Below are 10,117 nucleotides of genomic sequence, written 5' to 3'. Positions count from 1 at the left end.
TTTTTTATAAGAATAAGGCTAAAAAGTGGGTACAATAAAATTTTAGAAAAAATAATTTTTTTATTTTCTCTTATTAGAGACAAATAATAAAAATAATGCTTTTAACGTAACCCAAAACTGTAAAAAAAAGAGTAACGCAAAATATCAAATGTTATTGAAGATGTCAGGAAACGATGGGATATTATGAATATGTATACTGAGTGTTCCAGCTTTTTCTGACCTATCCTATACATTTTGATGTGTCTGAAAATTTTTTGTTATTTTTTTTTTTAAATCTTTTTAGAGTATAGTACTATTATACTATAATACGCCTTTTCAATCCACTAAGGGCCATATCGGCCTCTCCCTAGAGGAGATTTCTTAACCATGGAAACTCTAGGTCGACTTATTTTAACTTATCGCTGGACAGTATGATAAAAAAAATTTATTTAAATTTTTTTATATAAAAAAAAATTGAAAATAACTATTTTATGGTGTATGTTATAAGAAAAAAATTGATAATAAAATCTCTGTACTCTAATGAAATTTCTAGAGCATATTAATATTTGTAAAAATTTCCATTTTTTCTACTATTATTATGACGTATTTTGACCAAGAGAACAGCATTGGTGCAATTTTAATTACATTTTTGAAAGGGACTATGTCTAATTTCCCCCTCACAAATTTTTTTTTAAATACAATCCTGTGTAGTTTTTCTTAAATTTCGGAATAGATAAATTGAAAATTGAATGGGTTAAGCCCTTTCAATTTGCGCTTACAAACAATATAACAAAAATTATTAACAATTTAGGTACTTAAGTTTGATACTAACTTAGAAGTAAAAAAAATCAACCTAACTGTCAGGCCCAAATGACGAAATGGTGACATTAAAATTTGTAATTTATCTTATTTATTACGTCATCTTCTATAACTGCAAATCGATAAAACAAAATGCCCGACATGAAATTAGTAATTATTAATATATCTTTACACTTTACAAGTACATTTGTACAAAAAGACGAGATATTTATTTATTTTTAAATATGTAGAATATCAAAATGTGTGTAAGTATGTAAGATAAAAATTTTATTCGGGGTGTTATAAAAAATGCTCATTTTTATCAGAGTCAGCATACAATAAAATTATTTATTTACATAAAAACTATAACATGATGTTAAAAACTAAATACAAATATAATTAAAGATACATATTCAGAAATATATTAAAATATTTAAGGTTACTAATATCACAATGAATTCTCATGAATTAATTCGTAATGAAATCACGATTGATTTTAAAAATATGTTAACGTAAAATTATTAAGTGAACAATAAAAAAAAATCTATGAGATCAAAATTATTACACAGAAGCATTGGTGATGGAATGGTACATAATAGGGAATGTTCATTCTACAATAAAAACTAGGCATTTAAAATCCAATATACAAAAGTAACTTAAGGAAATCAAGTAGGAAATAATTAAATTAATATATAAACGTTTCGGGACTATCGATAAGTTCAATGGCTTTTATATAATTAGTCGTTTTTGAAGACGAATTTGGGCACTGAAAACTGACCGCTTTTTTGTTCGCTAATAGTTTATGTTAAATACGCTATTTTTAGTAAAAAAATAATGTTAAATTAACATTAACCATTATAGAGTCACTAAATCTAAAGCTCCTAAAAATTTTTAATTCACATACCTTTTTTGTGTTCCAACCCATCGAGTACATATATTAGTTGTAAATATTTTAAATATAGCTTAAAATAAAATAATCTATCGTTATTAGTCCGACACTATAATAGTCCCATTTTTCGCCAGGTTAACGAGATTCAATGATACGAAGTATTAATTAGAACGAATGGTATTTAGAAAATTTTGGTAATATGAGAAAAGTGTCCACTATCGTTAAAGATTTCAATGATAAATGTTAATTATGAAAATCAACGACCGCGATCAACGTAACTCGTTATCAGTTAATGATGTTATCATGTCCGTTTTAGATAAGGTAATAAAATAATATGTACATCTTAAATTAATTTGTATAGAGTTTGAAACAATTCAAATAAAAATTTTTAATTTCTGTTTAATAATACGCTTTTAGAATTAAAATTAAATTCCGATGAACTGTCTTTAATTTGTTTAAAAAACAAACTTTTTTGATCATGTTATTAAGAGTTTTATTATACATTTAATTTGTTTTATTGATAATTAGCTATTTTAATTATGGTTTTAGAATGTTGTGATGAACGTAATCGGTTTTGTTCTTAAACATTTTATCTTGACTTTTGTATTGTATGAAATAATTTTCAAGTAATTAATAAACAAAATTTAGACTATTATAGAAATCTAAAATGCATTCCATTACTGGTGATAATTCACGACGTCGTATAGCAGCTTTGTCATTTCTTTCTAATATATCTCTCGATGGCACTCATAAAGACACTAATAAATCACTTTTTATGAAAGATAATTTTTACATTTCAAAGCAATATTCTTCATATCTTGACAATGACACAAATGATGATGATACAATTAGTGAAAATGATATAATAATTGATGGTTTTGAAATTGAATTTAATCCGACTGTTAAATTAACAAAAACTCGTTCTTTAACCTCTACACCTTTGAAAGCTGGATTAAATGACAAGCATGATAATTTTGAGTTGGAACATGATAGATTCACAAGAAATCCACCATTTCGTGACAGGTATTATGTTACAAGATTACATTGAAATTTACTATATAATCATTTATACAGATTGATTCTTTTAACAAAAGCTCACCAATTTTTCTTTAAATAATAATTTTGTTAAGAAAATTATTTTTCGTAATTTTTAGGTTCATATATTTCTTGATTTATCAGTTATTAGTTACGTTTTTAATTTATCTCTTATATCATATAAAAGTGCTTATTTTTTATAACAATAACATATTTAATTAGCTTAGAAAATAGAAAATAATCTAATTAAAAAAATAATGGTTGATAACAAATTTTGGACCAGTACTTCAGAAGATATTCAACATTTTTCACTTATATGGAAGAAGGAGAGCGACTGAGAAATAACTAATGATAAAAATAATAACCTTCAGTCTATATTTTAAAATGCTAATATTTTAAAAGTATTAGACCAAAAGTTCTTATTGATCATTCATTTTCTTAATTAAATAATTTTTTTTTTTATAAACTAGTTAAATTTGTAAACTACCATATAAAGCTAACACCTTTATACGGTATGAATAAAAATAGTTACTAATAACTGGTAAATCAGGAAATAAATGAAACTAAAGAATTCCAAAAATAATTGTCTGAACTTAATTATTATTTCAAGAAATAACGAGTGACTAGAATTAATAAAATTACCTTGTGCAAAAAATAATTTATTTCAGAATTAACACTACTGGGAGTGATAATACGATGGAACATAAAAGACTGGCAGCTTATTGTCGTAAACGTTTATTGCCAAATCCATTAATTTCAGATAATAAGAATAGTAAAAACTACAGCAGTTCTGAAAGCCTCGGTATGATTGTATTTAAAAATTTTGTTATCATTTTATATATCTTCTTTTTTTATAATTTATTTTGGTGACAATTATATCCCTTTATTGTTCCTTTATTGTATAAACAAATTGCAAGCTTAAAAGCCTGTGCTACTATTTTAGAAATACATCATAAGAATAATAATGTTCAAATTGTTTTGATGTATATTAGATATTATGTTTTAGGCTTGTTCAAACCAAGTTCATCTTTTCAAGAAAATGAACCAACTAAAACTATGGATATTAGAGTTGTTCGTCCAACAGCAACACATAAATTTAAAAATGAACGATTAGTATTGGTGACACCACAAAAAACCCCTGTTCTTATATATTCACTGATACCATTTAAAAGGTTTGTTAATTATGAACATTTTAATAATAGTTTATCAGTATCACATAAAATTTGTTTTAAAATAAAGTGAACGTTGTGATCAAAAAAAAGAACCCCCTCGTAGAAGACAAACATCAGGAACTAGACCATTATCAGCTGTTAATGATATAGTAGATGCATTTGACCTTTTTGGATTAGAGAAAGGAAAAGACGGACAGGTACACTATAAATTTAGTAATGTTTTTTGATCATTGAATTCAGCACAACATATTTTTACATTTAAAGTTAAAAGTAAAGTAATTTGAAACCTTTCTTTAGTTCCTTTAATATATGTAAGTAAAGATAAATGTCATATTTACCTTAACAAACATTTTCCAAACAAGTATTTTATACGATTTTTTTTTAATTTTATTTATTTTTTTAATGTTTAAATAATTTTGTAGGAAGTATCCTATAGTCATTTACTACAGCCATCTCGTAATGTAGAAACTAAAAGTCCAATTGAAGAAATTATAGATTCGGTTCAACTAAAACCACACAGTTTAAGCAGGTTAGTAAAAATTCTGCTAATATTAACTAAATATATTACTATATAATCAACTTATAGTAAATATAACAATATACAATTTTAAAAAAGTTGGCATGTATTGAATTCAACATTTATTATTTTTAATTAAATGTATAACTTTTTCATTAATGTAACAATATTTTTAACTAATTACAATATGTCTGCTTGACTATGATAGCATTATTATAAAACTTTATTTATTATTTAAATAATATTTATGAAATAAAATTTCTTGTATGATTTTAATAAATTATTTTATTAAGAAATCATGAATTAATGTTAAAAAGTTAATTAATTAACTCTTGTTTTAAAATTTCAGATGCATTTCTGCTGATATTTCTGAAAATATTTTAATCAACAGTGGTTCTTATAAAATGTGTACCTCAGTTGCTACTTCATCACCTCCAAAAATGGACTTATCAAAAAGTACAATTAGATATTATTATCTTTTTATTGAGATTATTGAGATATTTGTTTATGGTATTGTGTGTAAAGACTAAAAATTAAGATTACTTTGAATGATAATATTTTTTATTTACTTCTACCTGTGAACGTTAATACATACCTATAATATCTTTCTTATATACTCTGGTTATAATTTTTTTTTTGAGTTTTTCAAATAACTACGATTAAAAATTACTAAAACTGTTGTTTTGTTTTGTCATAATCAATAATTTTTCTTAGTATTAATTTTTAGTAAAAATATAATTAACTTTTGTGTTTATAAAACCAATATCTATATAATTACTATATTAATAGCATCTTATAAAAAAAATTTTAGGTATTCCTGAACAAGATGAAAATAGCACTACAGTATACTCCCCAAATATGCTAGATGATCCAGAATTTTTTGCTGGAAAACATAGGACTCTTTTGACATTTATATCATATATGGTGAATTTTAAGATCATGATAATAAGTTTTTTTTAATTTAAAATTTACATTACTGGTTTTTAAATACAATTTATAATTAATTATATAGAATGAAGTATTTCATATAACTGCATTTTAATGTTATAATATATTGTGTATCATAAAAAATAGTCTTTAAATTATTTACAAATTTTAATAGTATATTTAAGTTTTAATTTAAAAAGTAAATACCTTTCATTTTTATACTAATTATAATAATCTAGCTAAAAATGACAAGTAATTAAGTTTCATTTTCATTTAATAATTTTATTAGATGATTGACATAAATAATATTTTGGTAAAAATATCAGGAATTTAAATTAATTTTTATTGTATTCAATTTAGTTAATATATTTTAGTTTTTAATTTTTAGACATCCATTATAGATTACGTGAGACCTGCTGATCTTAAAAAAGAATTAAATGACAAATTCCAAGACAAATTTCCACACATTGAATTGACTTTAAGTAAATTGAGAAGGTAAATAAACCAATAAAAAAATATTTAAACTAAAAACGATTTTAACTAGGTCCAGATTAAAAAAGTTGCTTGTTTCAAAGCTTAAAAAGTTTAGTTTAGTTTTATTTATTAGGAAGGTGAACAAAGTCACTGCCCATGCACTCTGATCTTATAATCCGTTGTGTGCAACCCAAAGCAAATTTTATGATAAAAATCTTTTTTTATTGTAGTGTAATGTACTTAGTTCTATGGAGCTTTGCTGTTTTCACTCTTGTTCATACAATTTTTCTCTAATTAGACCCTGCTTTCACAAGATAATTCTAATTTTTCCATGTTTAGTCATCAACAATAAAATGACTACTGGATTCTGCTTGTTGGCTTTTCTTTCAAGTTTTTGCTAGTTTATTATTCATTATAGAGTGTCTTACTACTACCATTGTTCATCATTAAATGTGTATTTCTATTATTAAAATTTTTAAAAACAATCCAACAATCTTTTATAAGGCCTCGTTGTTTTTAATTTTATTTTTTCATATTTTCCTTAATTGGATCCCTGATTTTCATAATGTTATTCTTTCTTGTTATATATCCAAGCTATTTTCACAGAAACCTAAGAAAGGTCTTACACAGCAAAGCTTAGTACTGTTGTAATACTGCTATATACTCTATAGTGTGCCTAATGCCATAGAGGTTTCCGCTTTACTAAATTCAATGCTAATTTAAAACAATATTTTAACCAAAATAATTACTTTTTAATTATTAACAGCTAAAATATGATACACATGAACATTGTTAGGTAAATTATAAACATTGAGTTTCATAACAATTATTATAATATTTGTAATTGCTAACATACTATTTGTTATATAATAAGAATTGATCACTGTGACTAATAGTTAAAATCAAAAAAAATGTTTTAAATATTTTTTTTTATTTTCATATATTTTATTATTTGTTAGTATAAATAATTATTATTTATTTCATAATCATTTATTTACTGATTTAATAAAAATATTTGTAAAATAACAATAGAATAGGTGGTATCAGTTTTAAAATACTCTTTAAATAAAATCTTAAATAGATACTGATAATTTATATCAACATGGCTTACACATTCATGCGTCAAATATATCTACAGGGGTTTTGTTAAAAGAGCTACAAAAAAACTCTTTTTTCATGAGCTAATATATCAAAGTAAAATATCCAATTTTCAAAAAAAAAAAAAAAATGTCTTAAACACATTTTATCAAAAAATCTTAAATAATATTATCTTAGAATTCTTATCTTTGTGTGTTTACAGTTTTAATCACTTTTTTAGTGTATATTGTTGGTGTAGAATCAGTGGAATTCAGCAAAAAAAAAATTATATAGTGTTTAGTTTATTATATTAGTTTAAGAGTTATTAAAAATCCTTAAAATTTTTAATTTAACTTTAAACTTTCATGTTTTAGTATTAAACGAGAAATGCGGAAAATCACTAAACCAGACGCATCTTCTGATTTATTGACCATTGCTCAAGCTTATGTATTCTTTGAACGTTTACTTGTAAAAAAATTAATCAACAAAGAAAATCGAAAGCTTTGTGCCGGAGCTTGTATAATATTGTCAGCAAAATTGAATGATATGAAAGGAGAACTCTTAACTAATTTAATTGAGGTAACAAATAAATATTCTTTAAATTAAATATTCAAAAAACTTAATTATTATTTTAAATTTAGAGAACAGAAATAGTATTTCGTTTGAATAGAAAAGATCTTATGGTCTCTGAATTTGGGGTTTTAGTGGCTCTTGAGTTTGGCTTACATATACCTATTCATGAAATAATGCCTCATTATCAAAGGCTTTTATCAGAATCTTGACATCAACATATAATTCCAGAAGTATTTCATCTCAGTGAAATAGTTGAGAGTATAAAAAAGAACACTTTATTATGAATTCAACAATGAAATGTTCTTAGTAAAATATTTAATTACAATGAAAATAGTTACCAGGTTAATCATAAAACTTATTATGAAGAAAGAATTTAATGTATTAATTTAATAATAATTCTAGGTTTCAAGATTTATATTGTAGTCGTGTGGATTTTAGTAATTTGGACTTTGATGCAAGTTGAAAATAAATTGTGAGAAGTATTCATATGAATAAGTTTTAAAGTTAAAACTATTTGTTGCTTTTATTGTAAAATATAAACATTTAAAATTATCAATTAAATGTGAACATATTTAGCAAAATTGATATTATAGCAGTTTCTTTTTCATTAAACAAAAATTGAAAAATATAAATTTACAGATATCATTTTGTGACTCGTATTCAGAAGCTAATGTGTCACAAATTAATTTTTGAGATTTTTTTATAATTTATATAAAGGTAAATGTTATGTCATTTTCCAATAAACTAAGTCAATTTTATTAAGATAGTTTGTTTATGTACTTCAAAAATAGAAATTAAGACACCACAAAAAGTTTTAATTTGTTTTTACTCTCCTGAAATGTTAATAGGGATATATAAACTTTTGGAAAATAGCCATAGAAATAGTGTGAATTTGTTATTCTATTAAATTTTTTGTTAAATTAATAAATAATAAATTATATCACCTCATAATTGAATTATATTTTCATATTTAATGACGATTATTAACTTTGATAATAATTTTTTAAATGACATATCTTTGAAATATACTGGATTTCAATAAAAATAAATTTTTAATTATTATTTAATATTTATTAGCTTAATTTTTAAAACTAAACATAAAAAAGTTCATTCCTTTAAACATATTAAGTTATAGTACATTCTAAGTACATAAAATTTAATAAAAGTAAAAGCATATATTTATTTTACACATTGTAAGTTTATCCCAGTAATACAAATTTTTTTCTTGGAGGATTATTTTGAAACTTTTAAATACGTCAAAAGTAAAATAAAAATTAATGTAAAATTATAAGTTACTATTTTTTTTATATATTTTACATCCAGTTTTTAGGACGAAAGAAATGTATTTAGAAATAATAATTGAATAGGGCACAAAAAATAATTGAAAAGTTACCATGAAAATTGTTTCACTTAATTTGAACTGATAATGAGCAAAAATAAAAATGCAAAAAACATTTTTATAACAGTAGGATCAATGGGGAACACATGCTCCTCTGGACCCTTTCTAAAAACTGTCAGGAAGTATGGGGGCGTAAGCCTTCTCCCCTACTACAAACTACTTAAATCAATATGTAATTGAACTTGTTCTACTCAAAGTTGAAAGTAGTTACAAAATATAACGTTTTTACCCTTTAAATAAATTATTTGAATAATTACATATGACAAAATCGAGCGATTTTGAATAAATCATAGTATACTGCATAAATTAATAATCTTTTTTTTTGCATATTACACGTTTTTGTGATGAAGAAATAAGTTGCGTATTTATACAAAGCATTTCGCTTCTCTAAATAAACACATATAATCTAAACCTTAATAAATAAAATAAATAAATTTTTGTTTGGAAGTATAATCAAAAAATAAAACCTGTACTCTCTATGAATTTTTTTGTGCGAACTACAACAATGTCCAGCTGAGTGGCAATGACGAAATACAAGAATCGGATATGTACGATTATTTACTCTTGAGTAACAGCAAAAAAGGCATGTCTTTTTTAATATATTTTAATATAACCCTTATCTGTTATTTGGGATTTTGTTACCCCACACAGTGGGAGAATTACGCTGATGCGTGTTTAAGTAATACTTTAGGTGGCAAAATTTAAAAATGATCCGTAATGAAAAAAAATTGTTTTCCCTCTGAGTAATAAAATATAATCAGCATAAAAATTTCTCCGAAAAAACACACTAATTGATTTATTGTTAACTACTATATTTCTTCTAAAACAAAAAAAAAATTTTTTTACCTATTTACATAACATTTATAATTTATTGCTAAATAAACATAAAAATTCTCAGCTTCACATCGAAGCTAAAAATTATGTTAATCCATAATTTTATGCGGTAAACTTAAAAAATTCTCAAAATGTATGAGATTTCTATGTATAAAAGTAAATCCGGCTCTGTTTCATTATTTCGCTATCCAAAATCATTTATATTTCTTGCGAATATTATAGAACTTCAGACTAGGGTAATAAAGTAATTGAAATTTCTTGTTATTCTAAAAAAAATAACTATACAGTAACAAAATTATTTAATTTAATTACATTTTTGACAAGTAATTAAAGTTTTTTAATTAAATTTACAAAATAATTTTTAGATAATATATTAAAACAATAAAGCGTTATAAAGATTTACAAAAAATAATAGCTCAATTATTATTACTTAAATATAAAAT

The 10,117-nt window shown here is 23.5% G+C and overlaps 1 protein-coding gene across 1 annotated transcript; it reads left to right on the top strand.

The window, feature by feature from the left end:
* The first annotated feature begins 2,230 nt into the window (after positions 1–2,230).
* Positions 2,231–8,203, top strand: LOC126897329 (CDK5 and ABL1 enzyme substrate 2). The gene is made up of 11 exons (XM_050670853.1): positions 2,231–2,689; positions 3,370–3,503; positions 3,708–3,873; positions 3,941–4,070; positions 4,296–4,402; positions 4,740–4,846; positions 5,202–5,314; positions 5,706–5,812; positions 7,243–7,447; positions 7,510–7,782; positions 7,844–8,203. Exons 1-10 carry the CDS (start codon positions 2,334–2,336, stop codon positions 7,648–7,650), a joined length of 1,566 nt encoding a protein of 521 aa, XP_050526810.1. The 5' UTR covers positions 2,231–2,333; the 3' UTR covers positions 7,651–7,782; positions 7,844–8,203.
* Positions 8,204–10,117: the final 1,914 nt, after the last annotated feature.

This window comes from Daktulosphaira vitifoliae, unplaced genomic scaffold, assembly GCF_025091365.1.
Source record: "Daktulosphaira vitifoliae isolate Bord-2020 unplaced genomic scaffold, ASM2509136v1 Scaffold_2, whole genome shotgun sequence".
Taxonomy (NCBI): domain Eukaryota; kingdom Metazoa; phylum Arthropoda; class Insecta; order Hemiptera; family Phylloxeridae; genus Daktulosphaira; species Daktulosphaira vitifoliae.
The sequence above is the reverse complement of the archived record's forward strand: the minus strand, read 5'-3'. Positions and strand labels throughout refer to the sequence as shown.

Excerpts from the sequence above, each read along its gene's own strand:
- LOC126897329 (XM_050670853.1), top strand. The coding sequence starts at position 2,334 with ATGCATTCCATTACTGGTGATAATTCACGACGTCGTATAGCAGCTTTG. Across the intron at positions 4,071-4,295 it reads AGAAAGGAAAAGACGGACAG|GAAGTATCCTATAGTCATTT; the intron begins GTACACTATAAA and ends ATAATTTTGTAG. Across the intron at positions 4,847-5,201 it reads AAAAATGGACTTATCAAAAA|GTATTCCTGAACAAGATGAA; the intron begins GTACAATTAGAT and ends AAAAAATTTTAG.